Source organism: Centruroides vittatus, unplaced genomic scaffold, assembly GCF_030686945.1.
Source record: "Centruroides vittatus isolate TY-2023 unplaced genomic scaffold, ASM3068694v2 contig_374, whole genome shotgun sequence".
In the NCBI taxonomy this organism is placed as follows: Eukaryota; Metazoa; Arthropoda; class Arachnida; order Scorpiones; family Buthidae; genus Centruroides; species Centruroides vittatus.
This window is the reverse complement of record NW_027122196.1, coordinates 118,139-141,159: the sequence shown is the minus strand read 5'-3', so window position 1 is coordinate 141,159 and position 23,021 is coordinate 118,139. Positions and strand designations below refer to the sequence as shown.

Sequence of the window (23,021 nt, the reverse complement as noted above, 5' to 3'; positions counted from 1 at the left end):
TTGAGTGTCGTTATAAATGATTATGATTAGTTCAAAATTTCACCAGCAACGTTTTAAACATGAACAAGACAAATAAGTCTACTGCAGTAGCGAGGACACGTTTTCTACGTATAAATCAGAAGATGCTGTGTCCTATTAGAAATAATTAAATATTACCCGAGAAACAAAGGATTAAATTAAACTGACAACCACATTCCAATATTGAATACGAATGTAATAGTAAGCTATAACAATGAATATAAAAAAGGTTGTATTTAATTGATAATCTGCTCTATATGTATGAAATAGTTTAAAATCGTCACAACACATTTTTTAATCATAAAAAAAAGAATAGAAACTGCGGCACCAGAAATCGATTTTTGCCCCTATGTAGGCTAAATATTTTAAAAATTTTGTTAAAATTAAAGAAATATGCAACAAACAAATTTATAACACTTAATAAACAAATTTATTAACACTTGACTAAAATTAATCACAGATCAGTATTGTTAATTCGTTATATTACGAAGTTTTTTAACTCCACCACAAGAAAACGATTTCTGCAAGGAAATCTTTATCCCACCATTCCTTCGTTTTGCAATCAAAATGGTAATTTTCACTAGGAGTGATCGTGTAATGAAAAGGATAATATTTATGCTCGATACAACTGACAAGAGGAAAGGAATTTTTTAAAGCTAGACTTATTACAGACATCACAGTGAAGCAGGCCCTGTGATTTATATACACGAAACATCTCTTCTGAACAATTGTGGGTTTCAAACATTTCAGTCGCTCGAATCTTTTCATCAAGGTTTTGTAATCACATGTTTTCTTTTCGATATAAACAGAAAAAGAATTTACTCTTTCCCCATGAAAACCAACGATATAATATGCTTCTCTTCTAATTGTGTAAATATCATTAAAGCGATCGCTCTCGTCAAAGAAATGGCTTCCGAATTCCCTGTAACAGATGACGCAATGCCATTCAAATGTCGTCATTTCGGCAAATTTCTTCGTGTAATGATTTAAATTCTGACTGGGTAAACATAATTCAGTTTTTCTATACGGAAAGTGAAAAACATCGAAACCGGGAACTTTTGGAAAGATTACAAATTGTATTTCAATTTCATCTCCTTCTAACAGAATTATACCTGAACCAAATGAAATATTTTAATGATTAAATTCATATTTTTATCATTTTGGAATTTGCATATACTTACTCTGTCTGCTGAGATCCCACACTATACGACTTTCAATTGGTTCTTTCAAACAATAGGGACAACGTGAGCATCTAGGGACCGGATAGTTTTCCAAAACAAACCAAACGCATTGAAAACGATCTGTTAATTGCAAATAACGTTGCATATTCTGAGGATGAAACAATGTCGATTCTATTAAGGAAACCGGAATTGTCTGTTAAAATAAAACAACATAATTAAATATCTCATATCGTTGTGTTAAACGCCAATACAGTACTAACACCAGTGCAGTGGTGGCTCTTGGTGACTAATATGGGCTTGCCGCAAGAGAACGCCCGGCACGCAACACTAGATGAATCACTTTTATTTTGTTATAATGTTTCGATCAGCACTGTTTTTGATAAGTTTTAAGTTAAAATTAATGTTTTTATCAAAACCAGCTCTAATCAAAACATTATACGAAATAAAAGCGATTCTATTAGGGTTGCGTGCCGCTTACCCTCTTGCGACAGGCCCCAAATTAGACGCCCACCACTGCCACCGTCTGTGCAATTTTGTTATGGTATTGTTCTTTATTAACGTGAAAAACCCGGAAAACTCCAGGTGGCCAGTCCGTCGGCGAGGCGAGAATCTACCAACAAACTACCAGTATTCAGTCGTTTTATGCATTCGGCGACTGGTGGGCTTGAAATAATACATTTGAGTAAATAAAAAAAAAAAGGAACCTGCCTAGTGTTTTTCTTCGTTCAAACCCACACAATAAGTTTCTGACTCTCAGAGTAAGCCCAGAGAAATACAGAATATTTCATATAATAATATACAGAATTACTTTTACTAAGAATAAACAAATGTTTTAGCTGGAAAATTAACCGTAATTTTTTAACGAAGTCCAAAGTTTTTCTTTGGAATTATCACAAAATTTAATAAATATAATGTTAAATCAGAGAATGTTGCTCGAGTGGAAGACCTGTACTAAGAATATCTTGAAAAAAAATATCAATATAATTTCTATAATTAAATGTATTTTGTAATAAATGATAATTCCTTAAATTAAAAAAAATATTATTTTGAAAAGAATTTTATAATTTTAAATAATTAAAATAGCTGAAAATTAAGTGAAAGAAACAATTTTATTATTACCCTAATAGCTATTGTTACTTTCTGATACATAATGTCTTCAACAATAGCTTTCCACGTGGTACACACTTGACGGCAGTCCAATAATTCTGTATCTGTCAGATATTTAAATATTTCAGGCAATATATCTGGCAAGTATTGTGATTCCCCTAATTAGACATTGCTTTCTTAACGGTTTCCGTTCTCCGTTTGAATTTTCTAGTATTCTTGAATCTTCCGGCATTCTTAAATTTTCTGTAAAGGAAAAGAATTTATGAATTCTAATATTTATCTTAAAATATAGGGTAATTAATCCCTATTTAGACGAAGTGTAAGCAGCTGTGTTGCAAAACTTCATTCCGTATCATTTTTATCAGTATTACCCTTGTCACTAGAGTTGCCCCATATCGAGATGCTCAATATTGTGTTATATTGATCATTCATTATCTGTACTTATATTTTTTATCATTCTTTGTGCATTTCAATAGTACTACACCATTTTATACCTTTTCACAAATTGTATGCAACTGCTTTTTTGATTGACACATAAACAATTCTGCTTTGATAAGTTCAATGGAACACCTATTCCTTTCATCTGGTCATTTACTCGTTTTATTCATGATAGAAAATAAGATTTCTAAAAATGATGGATAATGCAGGTATGGTTAAAATGTATGATGTAATCAATATATATTATAAAAGTAAGTGTACAATGTGCGTGCCGCTAAAACTCAAAAACGAGTCCCGGTACGATCAAGGGAGTTATATGGTGTGGTAGCCTTCTATCCTCCATCCATGAAAAAGGTTCCCGTTTTTACCTGAAGGGCGTGCTGTTGAAGATATAAGGGCTGGAAGTTTCGCCCTCTAGAAATTTCTAGAACAGTCCAGAACATTCGAGAGCATTCTGGAACATTCTGGAATGTTCCGGGATGTTCTGGAACGTTCGGGAACATCCCAGATTATTGGGAAACATTCCAGAACATTCCAGAGTATTGGAGAGTGTTCTGGGCCCAGCGCAGAGCTCAAACGGTTAGGAGTTGAAAGTTGAAATTTGGTACACAGGATACGTCACGAGAACGTTTAGAAGGGATTTTTCGAAATTCCCCCACAGGGGAGAGAGAGAGAGGATTATAGCTTATCCTGAAGAACTCAGCTTCCGCTGTACTATTTTAGATGCAATTTTTTGTTTTTAACTGCGTTTTAGTAGAGTACTACGCGGGGATGAAAGACGTTTATTCCTTAACAATGGAAGTGTTAAGAGAAAGCGGTGTGCAAGATTTACAGGCGCAGATGCGGTTTTTTGCGGGAAATCGATCACATTTTTAGAACCCATCTAAAATTCTCTAATTAGTCTGGAAACAGGGGGACCTAATTCTTGCATTCTGTGAAAACGGGTAAGATTGGCTATAATGTAATAATTTTAATCTTCGCTATCGTTACTTTTTGCCCGAGCAACGCCGGACTTACCTGCTAGTTTTAAATACATTGTCACTACCTAATGTTACGTTTTTAACACTACAATGCAATGGAGTAACTAAGGTTTCTTCTGATCTGGGAGGATCAGAAGAAAAATTAATATACAGTTCAGACAAATGTCCCAATATGTCTAGAACAGGGGTTCTTAATCTTGTTTGTAAGGTGAAGGTCGCGGTTTCCCTTCTCGGAACAATGTTTTTATGCATAAAATAAAATTACAAAATAAACCAGTTATATAGAAATACATTTATTAAAATAAAAAACATGGTGATATACATGGGTGTAGCCAGGATGGGGCATGGGTGGGCATGGCCCCCCCAGTTAACCTGGTGCCCCTCCCCAGAAAATTACAGCCTCTACTAGGCCCCTTCCATAAAATCCTGGCTACGCCAATGGTGATATAGTGCTTCTTTCTTAACACCATAATTAACAATACATTTTAAATATATGACAGTTAAAATTGAGTTTTACCATTCCAAGCTTACTGACACCTGGTTAAGAATACGTTTTAGATAAACCCTACATAATTTTTGACGTAGAATCCGAATCTGCTCAGAAAAATGGGAGTTTCCATTTGAATTTACAAATTTGCCCCCCCACCAAATCCCAGAGGCGGGCGGGGTCTAAATTTTGCAGGGATGAACTGACCCCTCCAAAATACTGAAGGTTTGTTTTAAACTAGGCCTGGCCAACCCACGGCCCGTCACGTTAAATTGTGTGGCCCGTTAAGTGATATTATATATCTATTAAAACTTTTGTTTTCCGTTATATGTATACTAAAACAATTAAATAAATGAAAATTTGCATGTGTCATTGTTATAATGCGCAAGTGCGAGTACGAACTCTTGATATAACAATAAAATCTTATTCATTTTGTATTTGTTTTACTTTTTTAAAAGCATGTTTGCCTAAATTGTGGCCCACCGTAATGTTACGCGTGATCAAAGTGGCCCGGAAAACAATTTGGGTTGGCCAGGCCTGTTTTAAACGTTTCTCAAGACATTTCACAATCTCAAGAAAATTTCAATAACAACAGAAAAAATAGAATGTTGAAAAAAGAAATTTTAAATTTTGAAACACTTATTTCATTTTCTTCAGTTACGTTTTTCAAAAGCTTTCTTTTTAGACGGATCTTCGATAACATTTTCGGAAACTCTAGTCGAAACGTCAGAAACAGCATTATCGATGATTGATTCTATAATCAAAGATTCCGTTTCTTCTGGCTCTTTTGCGATACTTCCTTGTTTGCTGATGTTTGAAACGGAATCGGGCGATCTCTTTTTTCCATTTTCGATGCGTAGGGATAACAGTCGGAATCGATTTAAAAAGAAAAACTGATTCGGGAGTCGTATTTTTCCGCCGACTCCCCATTTCTGTTTATTTATAATCGTTCGACTTAATCTCTTCCTACTAAAATCTTTACTTTTCGCTAATACTGTTTTCCGAGCAGCAGTTTTATTTTCTTCTGCCTGTTTGCTGTTTTGAATCTTCCATTTATCTTGCATTAAGAGCATCGCGACGAAATTTTTTGTAGAAAAATAATCTGATAACTTCGATCATACCAATCATACCAGTGCGATTCCGTTTCCTGAACACTGGGAGTTCGGTCGTGGGTTCGCACCTGGTTAGGGACGGGCTTACCACGTGAAGTTTTTCGGATTTTTTCTACGTCTGTGACGCCTGAATCCGGTTGCATTTATAAAGCAGGCAGATTGCCATAATTTAACAAACAAACAATCATATGAGTCTTTATTAGCATATCTCTGAGATCCGATAATTCGGAATGCTCTTTATTTTCGATGTCTACGAACCCTCAACGAATCTCCGTACAGTTTATTTCCATCGATCTCGTGATGCTCCTCATTTCCTACTACAGCAAAGGGTATTTTGGACCTTATTTGATCGTTGATCGTCTTATCTTCTGGAGTTCCTGTGCTGGTCATCTGCCATGTAATCCAAAACTAGTTAAATGTCTTCGTACAGTCCTTAAGTTTATATCTGGGTTACCCACTTCACGTTTAATATGTGAAGCACTCAAAGGTTGGCTGCACTCGTGTGCCTGATCAAACGATCCAACTGTGGTGTTCTTTTTCGTGGCCTACCTGACTTTATGGCATAAACAATGGTCCCATATATTTGAAAACATTTCACCACTTTCGCAACAACAGTTTTATGCACATTAAAGATTTTACCAATTTCAGTAAAAGTCTTTTTTTCCTTCAAATCCATATCTACCATTCTTTGTTTGATATCATTTGATAATTGTATTCCTCCAGACAACTTAGTTGATTCAATAGAACGTAGATGTGATGCAGTGATCAGAAGCTCTGGTTACACCACAAAATACTAATATTTTGTCCTAAAAATACTGAACAAATCTGCATACTTCCTTTGGTAGCTCTACTTTTGTCAGTGTAAAATAGAAAAACTTCGTTTTTTCTTTTGTAAATCAGATTTAAAATAAAATCTGTTTGAGTTAATTGAGTATTTTGACTCTTTTTTATGTGCTCTTTTCAACTATTACAATATTATGTGGTAGGTGGTGAACAAAATAGAAGTCGCATTTTTAAAACATATGTCAAGGGTAGCTCTACTTTTGGTCACTACTGTGTGACATAGTGCTTCTTTCTTAACACAATAATTAACAATGCAGTACATTTAAAATATATGAAAGTTAAAATTGATTTTCACCCTTCTAAGCTTACGGATTCCTGGTTAAGAACCGTGGGAAGCGATACTGAATGAAACGAATGTTGTTCTAATAAGCTTTCTTCTACTTAACGTCAACGATCATTTCTAACGAACGTATGGCCTAGAGCAGTGGCTTAGAGCAGTGTTCCGCAACCTTTTTCTATTCGCGGCACACCCATGATTCGACATGTCTCAACACGGCACACCAAAAGGTTATTCCCTCAAAAGAATATGATATGATAGTATTAATAGAATTACGTAAGGCCACCAACCTATTATTATTATTATTAAACAGACAACACCCGTGAGCAAATTTATTTTACATTTAATTTCTTAAAGTACATAAAAATACATGGCTTGTAATAAAGAATAAACAAACATCATTTTGCTTATGCTTGAAATACAAGCATAAGAAACACAACTGTGATAAAAATATATAAATAAAACTTGAAATTAATAGAATATGCTCACGTTACACCTTTCACCTAGTGAGGGCACACCCGTCGCGGAACACTGGCCTAGAGCGATACTCAACTACATCTTTACCTATCTCGTTAGATTTGTATACAGTCATTCACATTGATAAGAACGCACAAATTGAAACGTCATACGTGAGTCACTGATAGTGGAAATCAACCAATCGGCAACGAGGATCAATCCTTCCCGTTGTGACTCCCCTGTAGTTAGCACCACGTGGAGTCACAGCAGGTAACCTTAAGTGGAGTTCTTTCATACGAGCACAATTGAACAGTTAAATTATCTATGGTACAATCCTTTTTTAAAATAAGAAGCCAGCTTGACTTAAATGAAAAATAGTCGTCAGGTAAAGTATCCAAGACTTTACAAATTAACAATAAATCTGGCAACTTTTTCATTCCTTCATCCTTTGTCAATTCTATATTCAAATCATTCCAAATGTTTTTTAGTTTTGATAAATGGTTGGCCATATCATCTCCAACTTGACGTTTTTAACCAAAAAATCTCATACAAGGATCGTAAGCCTTGTCCTCACAGACACCTTCAAATAATCTATGTAATTCTAACCAAACGTCTCGCGCTGTTGTAAAACGCATGACTTTCTTTACAGTTTCTTCAGAAAAACGGGAAGTTAAAACCAACAAGGCACTACTATCGTAATCAGTAAAATTTAATAGTTCTTTTTCATACCTTGTTCTTTCTTCCTTTGAAGCCTCGGAATCTAATTCTTTCGGTTTCGAAATTTTTACTTCAACAACATCCAATGCACCAGTAATACTCCTTAACACGATGCAAATTTTATACTTCCAAGTCGACCAGTTAGACTTGCCTTATAAATACCCAATGTGAAGTCTAGAAAGTTCCATCGTGCAGTTAAAGCGATCTGGGCCCATAACCTGTTGAGACTTGATGTCAGAACCTCTAACACACACTTCTCTAGTTAACAAAAACTTTTATTTAAACAAATAGAAAAAGGAGCACTACAACTTCACACGTCTGAAGAGAAAAAAGAAAAGACGGGAAGAGAACAAAAAATAGGGGGAGCTCACAGTAAAAAAAAAAAAAAAAACAGATCAGTGTTGTCACCAATCAACAGATCATGAAAATGTTAATATTTTTCTTAATTTTCAACAGTTACAGTTGACAAAACTTCATTTTTCTGAAGTGCAGTAAAGCAATGAGAGATTGCACTTGGTCAATACTAACTGTGCTAATTTTAGGGGAGATAGGGTGACAGAATGTTGTGTGACAATTTTACTACACGTGAGAGTACTTACACTGTATGAGTTTATCAGTTATATATCATTTTTCCTGGAAAAGAGCATTTTTACAAATGCAAAGTCAGTCGGGTATTGTGCCATGTTTTGTAATCTTTGTTGGGTAATAGCAAAAACATATCTAGGCTGCCGTACATTATATAGAGAATATGGCTTTCTAGGCGATGTGTTTTAAATTATAAAAACTATTTTCTAAAAGTATAGAGCACGTCGCGCATGATACGCATAAAAGTTGGCGAGCTTAGTTGCTGTCAAATTAATTTAAGTTAAATTATATTATCCATTAACAGTATTTTTACGTGTAAAAGAAGCTTAAATAACTATTAAATTACTAAATTCTGTCGGACGCGATGCGACGCCCTACGCGACGCGAAGACCAGATTTAGGCGTAAAATGGCCTCTACAGGTGAATATATTTTAATATCTAAAATTACCGAAGTGTCCGTTTTCTAAGAAATTTTTTTAGATACTAATTAAAAAGTATTTTTCATACTTCACAGTAAAAACAGTAAAATTCGAGGATTGCCGGAGACGAAAGAATTTTACTACACACCGACTCAGACTCAACAACACTGCTCTGCAGTCTGGTTGATCGCTGGTTGATAATTGGAAAAGTAAGGGAGGGTTAAAGCATACCCACCACCGGTTCGGCTAGATCCAAAATAAGGGTGGACGCATGATGAGCGACGGAGCCCGAAATATCCCGTTCGGACCGCACACTGAAAAATTCCTTAGATATTTCGACCGCCTGAATTCGATCCCTATTCCCCAGTGCGAGAGGATAAGGAAAAGTGGGTATTAATGATTAGTTTGCTATACTTATATATATATATATATTTGTTTATACAAAAGATATGTAGGCTATATAAGATCTTATCAAATACCTATGCTCAGGGCCGTTCCTAGGGTATCTGCCGCCCGGGTGCGAGAATAATTTTGCCGCCCCTTCCCCCAAAGTTGTTAAAAATTTACAAATAAACAAAATAAAGTAAATTTAAGTTTTAAATTTTTTATTTTGTCTGAAAATTTCAACATTTTTAATCAAAACAAAAAAATATTAAGATTATGCTAATCTTTAATTAAACTATATTTTACTAATAAAAAAAATGTTTTACTATTGTTATTATGTTGGTATTATTATTTAAGTTATAAATTTGTTACACAATATAAATTTAATTTAACAAAATATTATTTAAATTTTATTTAACCGCGCAAAAGCAAAATAGGCCTATAATCAAATTAATGTATGCACTCACCTTTAATTTTTACTGTCTCTCTAACCACGATATCAAACAAAAACTTTTTAAGCTGTTGCGATTTACACGATTACACGTTTAAAATTAAAATAAAAGAAATTATCCCGGTGCGTGCATTTCTATGCTTTGACCACAGACGAGTATTTTCCTGTAAAATCTTCCTCGCGACCGACGTGAAAAATAGCTTAAGACGAGTTAAAACAAGAAACTGTTATACTTGCCACTTGTTGTGGCCTGAATAAGTTGTGTATATAAAATTTGAATTTGAAATAGAATTAATAATATTTAGAATAGTACATATATTCAAATAATATTAGAATATTAGAATAGAACTATTCTAATATTATTTGAATATATGTACTATTATAATGATAATATTAAATAATATATATATATTAATTTAATGATAAATTAATTTTTCCCTTTTTTTTAAGGCGGCTCGCGCCGCCCCCTAGGCTTGCCGCCCGGGTGCCCCGCACCCTCTGCACCCCCGGGTCGGAACGGCCCTGCCTATGCTTGTGAACATGAACATTTGAAGTAAAATTTCGAATTCGTCTAATACCCTGTAACAACCAGACAAAACGCCTGACTAACGACAATAATTCTATTAAAGAATAAAAATTATCGAGATAAATAGCAGTCAGATACGACAAAATATGTCGAATGTCTTGACGTAAATAAATATAGGCTAACATAAGTCAATTTCGGTTTATTAAGACAAAGGAAAAAGGGAGTAAAATATATCATTTAAAAGCAGAGTAGAATTATTAAATTTCAAATTTACATTAATTTTATGGGAGTAGGAACCACTACGGGTTCTGGGAAATTTTCCGACTCCCTCATCTTGACGGCTCTGCTTTTAACACGTGGTTTATACTAAAAATTAAAATAGATACCTACTCGTATTCTAATCCTATTCTTATATGTTGTAGAATGTTACGGTATTACCGGAAACGTAACTAATGCAATATCTTATCGAACTGTGGTCTGGGGACTCCTCGGAGCCCCAAGAGAGGCGAATCACACGTGTTAGTAAATGTATCGAAAGAAAGAAAGGGTTAGTAAATGGTCCGAAAGAAAGTGTTCAGCGAGTAGAAAATTCTAACAATGTGACATGACCGACTGGCGTAGATGCGTTTTGTACTCGTCCGCCGTCTCACTTCGCGACGAACACGTGCTTTAAACAATAGTAGCTTGAATGCAGAGTCGGTATAATGTTTTTTGCTTATAGAGTTTTATATATGGGTCGGCGACAAAAAAATTCTACGTGTTTTGCGAATGACTATCAAATATGTGTCTTTAAAAAGAAAAATTAAAGAAAACGCATAATGGTAAGTTTCTATTGTTTTATATACTGTAAATGCAGAAAACCTATTGGTGTTTTGATTAATACTATCAAACCCGAGATTGTCTTATAACCAAGTCTGTTCTAATCGGGAGAATGATACAAACATGATTTTAGGTGAAACACCAGTAAGTTTTCTGCAATTATATGATATAAAGTGTGCCATAGTGATTTAGTTTCTAAATCATTGTATGTTTCTATAGTTTTGCCAATTGAATTGTAAAGAAATTGATATTGCTCTCAAACAGCGATGATGCCGATGATTTTGATGTTGCTCGTACATTCGACAATTTGGAGAGTTAATTAAGAATGGATAAAAATCCAGAAATTTTCGCGTGTTAATTGCTTTTGTTTTCAAATCTCTATTCGGTTTGAACTAATTTACATATAATAATGTTATTATTTCATTCTTAACAAATATTCCGAGATATTTCATTAAAATCCATGCTAATCTATCCAGCGAACGACTGGAATAAATAATCACTACACCTAGTAAATTTTATAATTTATAAATTTATATTGTAACTCAATTTTTCAATCTTTCTTACTTTGTTAACAGGATCGTATTCGTTTCACTCCGTTCTTTCCTTTTCGGCAGAATTTAGCTTCTCTTCCTACTTTCGGACGTCCGTTCTTCTCTCTCCACGACTATCTTTCGAAATTCACTCGAAATATACTAGAAACAAAGGAATTCTGCCACGTCACACTTCTTAACTACTCCCTGGGAGATATATTATTTAGGTGATTTAGGGCAAGCAAATTTTCGAAATAAAAGTTTAGGTTGAAGAGCTAGATCGGGAGTGGCCAACGTGTTTCTGCATTTAAAATTAGTCGCGATCTACCCATCAGATTTGCCATATTTTACAAGTTCAAACTACTAATTGAGGACATAGGACAGGTAGAAATGTAGTTTAACATAAAATAGTGTTATTAAGTAAAAGATATTTACAAACAATTATATATATACATATATATATTTATTTATTTATTTATTAATGATTAGTCTGTTTTCTTGTGTGTTACCAAAGGTTCATATTTTTCAAACGAACACAATTCTGTAAGCCACATGGAAAAGGCTTCGCTAATGCTCTGCCTAAATTTCATTTTCCACATAGGTTTTTTTTTCTATATCGAAAATATAAGCAATTTTGGCTGCAATGAAACACATTGTAGCCAAAATTTCAACATTTAAATCTTTTTTAAAGGGAAAAAAATATAGACATGAACAATATTTTCATTTCGTTTTTAAACCATGAAATCTGCAATCAAAGTTCATAATAACAGTTTTAATTTCTTCGACGTATTTTTCAGTGTTATAAATTAAAATTTGGATATTTTTAATGGTCATTCATATTTGCAAAGTGATCGAAATGACTGTGGTTGTGGCATTTTCCACCGTACAGGCCTCGTGGTGTTTGAGGCGAAATGCATACGGAAGATGTAATTTAACGTTTTAATCTAAATAAAATTCCTTGTTGAAAATTTATAACATCATAGTATTTCAATCTTCGGAAATTGATATAGCTTGAGTAATTTAACTCAATCTATATCAACTTCCGAGCTTCGTACCCATGTATTTGGCACATAGCCCACATAAATTGACTTCCATCATGCAAATTTCTTGCTCTTGTTACCTGAGAAATTAATTTTTGCATACTTCTGTACTCAAGAAATAATAAATCTCAAAAATAAACAGTAATCGGATGAAGGATTTGCACATAAAATTAAGCAAGCTGCAACTTAGGCCTGCCTTATGGGTCTATAGCTTAGGCCTTAGGGCCTCACATTTTTACACATATTGTTACTTGATAGAGGGTAAGGGTCTGTTAGGTATTACAGTTTAGGGCCGCAACAAGTCTAAATCCGGCCCTTAATTGAAAAATAAGGGCCGGACTTAGACTTGTTATGGCCCTAAACTGTAAACGTAACAGGCCCTTCCCAAATCTGTTACAGAAATTCCATAAAATTAGGCAAAAATTAATTAAATAACTTAACATTTTGGGTGTACTATAGATTACCCCCTATGGAATTTCAGGACTTTGATTATATATTGGAACTCAGGGGACCGAGACGAGTTCAACGGCACCCTATTTTTGGACCGGAGACGAAAAATAAAAAGTTATCATACTTTTTAAGTTACCATACTTTTTTAATGCTCTCATGAAGACGGCACCATAGTTGCTAGTACTGCCATCTTGCGGTAAAGTCTGCAAACCATGACGTCGGACTACGGTCATCTCCAGGAGGGTTAAACACGCGATACGAGAGCGGAGAGAGCGACGCGACTTCCGATCATCGCGCGATCGCCATTTCGGTTAATGTTACTTATGGCAGCGAACGTGGCGGCCGTTCCGACTGTTCGTGCTCCCGACTGACCTCCCGGAGGGGAGCCGCCGGCAGGCCGCCATGTGCTAAACGTCACTAGTTATTGATTCACGGTAGTTCTTGAACAAAGTAAAAGAAAGGGGGAAAACGTCTACTAAAGGCAATTTTAACGGCAAGCGACGCGACTCCCGATCGCGATAGCGAGGCCAACTTAGCGGAGAGAGCGACGCGACTCCCTATTATCGCGCGATCGCTGGAAAAAAGTATGATAACTTTTTTATTTTTCGTCTCCGGTCCAAAAGTAGGGTATCGTTGAACTCGTCTCGGTCCCCTCTGTTCAGATATATACTCACTAAATAGTATCACTTCAGATATATACTATAGTATCCCCAAAATTTTATATGTAAAATATTTAATATTAAAGGATTATACTCGTATAATATTACATTTTCCATTACTAATTCATGTTAGATTTATAAATATTTATATTATTATTATTATTATTGTATAGTATGGTATTAAATATCATTCCTATCTATATATATAATCGAGGCGAGTTGGGGGTTGGTGTTGCTCACGTCCGTAGGTTTAACCATTAAGTACCCTACACGTGACCCCTGGGTGGTGCTAAACGAGCAGCAATCTTCTGGCAGCCAGTCTATCTGAAAAGATCTCCTGGCTACTCATACATGACACCGCAAACTTTCAAAAACAGCTCTTTTAAGAGCTCAGGGTCACACTCCCGTGTACTCGGAACCACCATGCAGATCTGCCAGCTTAACATAGAGGGTATGAGCAAAGCAAAATGTGAATACTTGTCAAAATTGCTGTTGGACAACGATGTTGATGTCGTTGCCGTCCAAGAGACACATGTATCAAATGAAGACCAGTTCCGGAAAAGATGCCACATCCCGGGATTCACTGCAATAGGCGTAACATATGACAGTTCTTATGGTGTTGCAACATATGTACGCAATACCATCAAAAACGTTAACTTACTATCACAGGGCATACAAGAAAACATCCACATGGTCGTAACGAAAGTGAACAATGTGTCAATTACAAATGTCTACAAGCCTCCTGGTCTCCCCTGGCCGGAAATTGTTCTACCCTCCACTGTGCATCCTTCCATCTATGTAGGGGACTTTAACAGCCACAGTGAAGAGTGGAACTATGCTACTAGCGATGAGTGTGGCTTGAGACTCACTGAATGGGCGGAAATAAACAATCTAGTATTGATATTTGATGCCAAGGACAAAGGTACATTTCGATCAGCAGCCTGGAGAAGAGATTATAATCCAGATCTGTGCTTTGTGAGCTGTGATGATAGAGGCCACCCTCTGCCCATCATGAGGAGGGTACTTGAGAGCTTCCCACACAGCCAACATAGGCCAGTATTGCTTGAAATCGGCATCACTATCCCTTTGATAAAATCTACCCCTCACCCGAGATGGAACTTTTTAAAAGCTAACTGGGAGCTGTTCTCCACTAAGCTAGAGAGGTGCATACGTTGGATCCCACCAAAAAGCAATGGCTACAAACGTTTCATTGGAGCAGTACTGTGTGCTGCGAAGTGTAGTATACCAAGGGGATTTCGAAGGGAATACATTCCTGGATGGACAGAAGAGAGTGAAATACTCTTCAATGAGTTTCAGGAGAACAACGACCCAGAAATTGCTAATGCACTCCTGTCCAGTCTCGATACCATCCGCAGACAAAAATGGATCAACACTGTTGAAAATCTAAACTTCACTCATTCCAGCCGAGCAGCTTGGAGCCTTCTTAGAAAGCTAGGAGGGAGTACAGCTGTAACTAAAGAACAGCCCAAAGTCACACCTGACCAAATAGCCAACCATATTATCTTAAAATCTCGAGTACAACCTGATAAAAACCACACTAAATTTGTGAAACGTCAACTTAGAGCTCTGAAAAGAAAGGCAGCATCTGTATCAAGCTACGCCCGACCTTTCTCAGTTGAAGAGATAGATACGGCTCTGAAGAAACTAAAACCTAGTAAGGCCCCTGGCTTTGACAGAATACATCCTGAGTTCTTAATACATACTGGCAAGAACACAAGAGCATGGCTAGCACTATTTTTCACAGACATACTCCGGAATGGTATACTTCCACAAGAATTTAAGAAATCTAAAATAATAGCCATTTTAAAGCCTGGAAAATCATGCGAAAAACCAGAAAGCTACCGACCCATAGCACTTCTCAGCTGTTGCTACACGCTCTTTGAGAGGCAGAAATGAACGAGTTTATCATCCGTACTTACTACACGATCACAAAACTCGAAACAAACATGACAGCATACAGACAACAACTATACCATAGATTCACACAACAGTATCCTCATCTCACTGTCACCGAACAAAGGGTTGTTGATCAAAAAAGAACAATTATACACAACAACCTTATTCCACAAACAACACTTGAACTTATCAAACAACAGGTTGCTGATCAAATACATCAACAGACAGAAACATCTAACATTAATGAAGATCACGTAACCTGTCAGGATAATCCAGTAACAAGCATTGATAATAACACACATACAACAATTACCACTAATGATACTACAGACACTTCCTCATCCATCACTGATAACATAGACATGGATTTAGTTAATACGCTCTCACTTATATTTCAGGAAACACTCACTAAATATACAGGCACAGATCCCACACAAAGACCACGAATACCAAAAATCAACACGTCGAAGGAAGTAGGAAAAACACTAAATTATGTAAACACTCACTTACTACCACACTACATTCATTCAATTTCTACACTCTCAGACATTTATACATTAGTTTATGCTAGGGCAGTCACAGTAGTGACACAACATGGACTGAAAGTACAATTACAGACAAATACACAGAAAACACAATTCTATCACAAGCCTACCTGGCAGAGAAGAATAGAAACACAAATAAATGACATTAGACAGCAATTAGGCAGGCTGACACAATACACTAAAAACAACATAACACCCAAATTAAGGAAACAGCTCAAAAACATTTTCAAGAAAATAAAAACACACACAAAACATGAACGTCACAACACACACATTACAGAATACATTGATACACTAAAACAAAAACTTGCTGCCAAAGCACGTAGACTCAAACGATACAAAACATGTACACTACGAAAACAACAAAATAAATTATTTACAAACAAAGAAAAACTCTTTTACAGACAAATTAATAACAAAGCAAACACTGATACACAGCACAGTGGCACACCAACAGAAGAAGAACTCACAACATATTAGTCTTCTCTTTGGTCCAGTGCTGTCACGCACAATGCTGAAGCAGGCTGGATCGAGGAGGAGAACAAAAACTTACACAACATACCAACTATGCCCTGTGTTGAAATAAGCATACATAATTTCCAATACACTGTTAACAGAACACACAACTGGAAGACACCTGGTGTAGACAACATTCACAATTTCTGGTACAAAAAGTTCACATCACTGCACCAGGAACTAGCTAAACACCTAACACACATCATCATCAATCCACAAGACATGCCAAATTTTCTTACTCAGGGCATCACCTACATGAAACCTAAAAACAACAATACCACAGACCCCACACAATACAGACCAATTACATGTCTTCCAACACTCTACAAATTATTGACATCCTGTATTGCAAACAAAATATACAAACATGTTGAAGAACACGACATTCTAACGGAACAACAAAAAGGTTGCCGTAGAAATCACAAGGGATGCAAAGAACAGTTACTCATAGATTCAGTCATTCTACGGCAAGCACACAAACAACACAGAAACATACACATGGCATATATAGACTACAGAAAAGCATTCGACAGTGTTCCACACAGTTGGCTGCTACATATTCTACACATGTGCAAAATACATCCATCACTCATTACATTCTTCCAAAACACTATGCAGCACTGGAGAACAACACTACATCTCAGGGTTCATAACACTTCCATACAAACAAACTAAATCATTATTAGGCGAGGAATTTTTCAAGGAGATTCCTTGAGTCCTCTCTGGTTCTGCCTAGCCTTGAATCCATTATCCAACATGTTAAACAACACACAATATGGCTACAATATCAGGCATGAAAAAACAACACAGTATACACTGTCACATCTCATGTACATGGATGACATAAAACTTTATGCATCCACACAAAAACAACTTCATCAACTCCTACAAATCACACATTCATACACCAAGGACATACAAATGGAATTTGGCCTAGATAAATGCAAAACACGTCACATAAAAAAAGGTATCCTGGAGAAAAAAGATTTTGCACTTGGAAATGGAGACGTTATTGAATCCATGGAAGAGGGCGAGTTCTACAAATATTTAGGATTTCAACAGGCCAAACTAACAGAACATACACAAATAAAGCAAAGATTAATTAAAGAATACCAAAGTAGGTTAAATGCTATTCTCAGAACACAGTTAAATGCAAAACACACAGTCAAAGCAATAAACACATATGTCATCCCAGTACTCACATATTCTTTTGGAGTTATACATTGGACTCACACAGATCTTGAGCAACTCCAAAGGAAAACAAAAACAACACTTACTAAGCATAAACAACATCATCCTAAATCCGCCACAGAAAGATTAACCCTTCCACGTAAAGATGGCGGACGTGGCCTGATTGACATAGTTAACCTTCACTACAAACAAATACAGTCACTGCGAGAGTTTTTCTACAAAAAACAAGAAACATCACAATTACATAAAGCAGTAACTCTAGCAGACTCGAATAACACACCATTAAACTTACACTCACATCATATGGACACAACACAACATATAAAAAGCATAGACACCATTAAGCAATCGTGGGCTCGAAAGGCACTCCATGGCAAGCATCCTTACGATCTGGCCCAGGATTTTGTTGACAAAACTGCGTCAAACAGCTGGTTAGCTCGGGGATGCCTCTTTGGAGAGACGGAAGGATTCATGATTGCCATACAGGATCAGGTCATAAATACTAAAAACTACAGAAAACACATACTCAAAGATACAACACTCACAAATGACACATGCAGAAAATGTCACATCATGCCAGAAACTATACAACACATCACCTCTGGTTGCAAGCTCTTGGCACAGACAGATTATTTACACAGACATAATCAAGTAGCAAATATAATACACCAAGAGCTTGCAAAGAAACACAAATTAGTAGACATTTACAAACCATACTACAAATACATTCCACAGACAGTATTGGAAAACAACACGCACAAAATGTACTACGACAGAGCCATAATCACAGATAAAACAATTTACCACAACAGACCAGACATCACATTCATTGACAAACACAATAAAATCACATACATTATAGACATATCCATTCCAAACACTCACAATATACAAAACGCATGCACTGAAAAAATTAGCAAGTACACAGAACTCGCCCAGGAAATAAGGCATCTGTGGAGGATGGATAGGGTGCTTATTGTACCTGTTGTTCTCTCCTGTACAGGTGTCATACCACACACACTACACAAAAGCCTGGGCACATTACAATTGAATAGAAACATATACATCACACTACAGAAGGCCACTGTATTGAATACATGTCATATTGTGAGAAAATTCCTGAATACAGACACACACACTGATACACTTCTTTAATTTCTGTTTTGGTTACTATGCCTTGACTTTGGTCCGGCATAGTACATAGCCACCGGTGTTAACCGAGTATATGTCACTTAACCCAAATAATAATAATCAGCGCAGAGCCCAAACGGTTAGGAATTGAAAGTTGCAATTTGGTACACAGTTAGGGTACGTCACGAGAACGCACACGAAGAAGGGATTTTTCGAAATTTCTCCCCACGGGGGAAGGACGGGATTAAAGCTTCTATATACATTATCGAGACGTGTCCAAACGGTTAGGAGTTGAAAGTTGAAATTTGGTACACAGTTAGGGTACGTCACGAGAACGCACACGAAGAAGGGATTTTTCGAAATTTTCCCCACGGGGGAAGGACGGGATTAAAGCTTCTATATACATTATCGAGACGTGTCCAAACGGTTAGGAGTTGAAAGTTGAAATTTGGTACACAGTTAGGGTACGTCACGAGAACGCACACGAAGAAGGGATTTTTCGAAATTTTTCCCCACGGGGGGAAGGACGGGATTAAAGCTTCTATATACATTATCGAGACGTGTCCAAACGGTTAGGAGTTGAAAGTTGAAATTTGGTACACAGTTAGGGTACGTTACGAGAACGCACACTAAGAAGAGATTTTTTGAAATTTCTTTCCACGGGGGAGAGGGACAGGATTAAGTCTTAACACTTCAATTAACGATAAAAGTGTTACGTAACAAATGGAAGTGTTAAGAAAAAGCGACGCGCAAGACGCAGATGCAATTTTTTTCGTTTTTGCAGGAAATCGAACATATTTTTAGACCTATCTAAAAATTCTGTAATTAGTCTGGAAACAGGGAGGACCCAATTCTTGCATTCTGTGAAAACCGGTAAGGTTGACTATAACGTAATAATCTTAATATTCGCTAAAACGGTTAGGAGTTGAAAGTTGAAATTTGGTACACAGTTAGGGTACTAGATTTAAGTACCAAAGTGTTAAGTAACAATGATAGTGTTAAGTAACAATGAAAGTGTTGAGTAACAATGGAGAACGAGAGAAAGCGACGTGCAAGATTTACGGGCGCTTGAAAAAAAAAAGAAAAAAAGAAAAGAAAAAGAGTAATATGTTGGAACATATTCGATTTTCAAATTTAAACAGATTAGTTTGGTTTTTCTCGACCTTTCTTCTTTATGATATTCGATGAAAATCGAAGGATATAATCAGAACACGTCGTGAAAATCGAACAATATTAGAACATTCGATTTTCAAATTCGACTTTTCTTTAGAAAAACTTAGTTCGTTGATGAAATTACTCTGTTTTTTGTGACTATAATGTAATAATCTTAATCTTCGCTATCGTTACTTTTGCCCGAGCAACGCCGGGCCTACCTGCTAGTTATTATATACGGCAGTGAAAACATTATCAAAATTTAATATACAGATATATAGCCTTAACAATAGCAAGAAAGGTGATGATTTGTAGAGCATTTACATTTTATCTGCAAAGTATGTACATTATTTGTAAATATATAGATTTACCAACGTGTTTTATTAGAAAATGACATTTTGGGGAGTATTATTTTCAGCTAAATAAAGTATAAATGTTTACTGTTATTAATTCCAAAAGTTGCGTATAAGCTCCAGTGTCTTGTGTGACTCTAGACATTAATGTTAATCTTAAACTAATACTGTATTAGACATGTTATACTGTTAATGTATATTATTAATTGCACGAGTCTGAACTGTTAGCTGGTAAACAATGCTATTTTTTATGAAAGTTTCATTAAACCGATACTATTTTGTCGAGGAGCATCGCTTAAAACGTTAAAGTAATTAAGAAATTATTTATTTTAATGGTGTATTATGTAAGTAATGTGTAGAAAAGTTCATTTAATTTTCCATGTAAGGATTCTATATACGGAATTAAATGCACTTTTCTACAGATTTCCTTTCATAAATCTTTGTTTTCATATATAGAAACGTCACGTTTAAATGCACTTTTCTATATATATTTTCCTCTACTTTCCACATATATATATATATACACTATGTGTATAAACGCACGTCCACTGTTATGTATGTATACTTTATTTATTGGTCATTTTGGGAAAAAAACAATTTTTAAAAAAAGTTTAAATGCCAATAAGAATAAAATGTTCATTAAGTCTTACCTCTCTCGAGATACGACTTATTACATTCCTTTATCTCAGTGGTTCCCCACCAGTGGCCCGCAAGAGCTAAAATATGGTCCGCGAAAGATTTAAAACTTTTATTGATTTTAAATTATTATTCTTACATTGATACAAACTGAATTTAATTTATACTAAAAATGTTATGTTTTCTATTATAATAGTACTGTTAAAGCATGTTACTCTTGAGTTTAACGATTACTTATGTTAAAAGTTTTGATTAAAGTTTATTTTTAGATTGACAGTTTATTTTTCTTAAATCTTGTGGTCCCTGCTAACAACGATGAAATCAAAGTGGTCCCTGGTCAAAAAAAGATTGGGAATTGCTGCTTTATCTCCTCACTTTCGACATTTAATCGCCAAAATTTAACAGCATCAATTTCCTTATATAGAAGCTACAACCATGCTAAATTTCGTTGTTTAATCATTACTCCATCCTGAAGTATTAAACGAAAAACACGCCAACACACGAGAGATTTGCAAAAATCTCGGAGGATAAAATTTGACACGATTTTGAAACATGATATAGGAACTGCAGCTGCACAACCTATGATAAATAAACCTAATTGAATGCTTTCTTTATCGTTTTGATGTTATTCTTTCTTTGCCTTCTCTTTTCCGACGTCGAATTCAAAAGAAAAACAAACTTACAATATGGCGGTTTGTTTTACGATGAAGCCACTTTTGGCTTGGAGTACAAGGAGGTTTGTTTATTAAAGGGAGTAATGCTATTCAATTTTGGTAGTTAAAGGTCAAGTTGGGTGGGGAGATAATGGGGGTCGTGTGTATCTCCAGTAGGGTCGAACTTAATGGCAATTTTACTCGTTATTAGCATTTACATATTTTTATAAACCCATCCCTACTCTCAAAATTAACTATTATAAAATAGCAAAATGCTTAAGAATATAAACGTTTTTAAAATAAAATATGATAATAGATGACGCCACCAAAATTTTAAATTTTGCCGGTAAAGTTCAGCAATTTGTTGTTGGTATATTTAATTTAAAAATTATGGTGTGTCGCAGGAATCTAATTAAATTCAGTGTGTGGCTAGCATAGGGATACCTTTACTTTGTAGGAAAGTTTCTTCTTCGAAGGAGAAAAAAAGATGAATGGCAGAGATGGTCGGTTAATTTCAATATGTGTTTGTCCGCGTCCTTAACATGGCCTTTTATGTAGTATCTTATGCAAATTAGTAGTACGTCTACTCGAGATCACCGTCCTTCCCGCCTTCACCAGCCAAATTCACCTGTATACCAGATATATTGACGATATTTTTATAATTTGGCAGGATAAATCCGTCATTCTGGATTTCTTACAGGCGATCAACCACGATCCCGTCGGCTTAGTACTCCGTCTTGAACAAGACAACGTCCTCTCCGTTCATTTCCTGGACCTCCAGGTCACCAACAAACTGGGACGCTTGTCTACTCAGATTTACAGGAAACCCATCTACCTCCCTACCTTCATCTCACGATCCTTTCACTTTCAAAATGGCAGCTTTCAGAGTACGCAGAGCTTTCAGAGATTAATACGAAGAGCATTTTCCCATTCATCCAGTAAACAAGAAAGAGAGGAGCTTCGTACTATCACCCAATTCGCCATCCAGAATGGCTACTCCCTGCACACTATTAGGGGACTTATCTGCAATCTTTCCAACACCGCTTCCTTTCAGCTAAATGAACCCTCTCAAGAAGAAACTAAGTTCAAGACTGTCACCTACAAGTCCCTTGCCACACTTTACAAAGAAATTGCACGGGGAAACAAATGTCGTATGTCATTCCGCAGAAGTTCAGCTATCGCCTCTTCTCCGCAACGCCAAAGACCGTCCCAACAAGAACCACTTGTCAGGCATCTACAGTATCCCAATCATTGACCATCGTTACAACCGCCACTTACAATACATAAATGCTACGTCTCGCCCGTTACATATCCGTTTCAAAGAACATCAAACATCTATCAAAACAAGTTTAACCAATACGGCTTTGGCTAGCTACGCATCCATCCAGGTAAATTTCCACGAGAAGCACCTCTTACATAACGGATCCAAACCACGTGCTCTTAAACAT

General features: G+C 35.9%; 1 protein-coding gene across 1 annotated transcript; it reads right to left on the bottom strand.

Annotated features, from left to right (window-relative positions):
* Positions 1 to 446: 446 nt before the first annotated feature.
* Positions 447 to 5,284, bottom strand: LOC136975541 (uncharacterized). The gene is made up of 4 exons (XM_067270615.1): positions 4,873 to 5,284; positions 2,319 to 2,464; positions 1,200 to 1,392; positions 447 to 1,130 (listed from the first exon to the last, which is right to left on the bottom strand). Exons 1-4 carry the CDS (start codon positions 5,282 to 5,284, stop codon positions 514 to 516), a joined length of 1,368 nt encoding a protein of 455 aa, XP_067126716.1. The 3' UTR covers positions 447 to 513.
* Between the last annotated feature and the right edge of the window lie 17,737 nt (positions 5,285 to 23,021).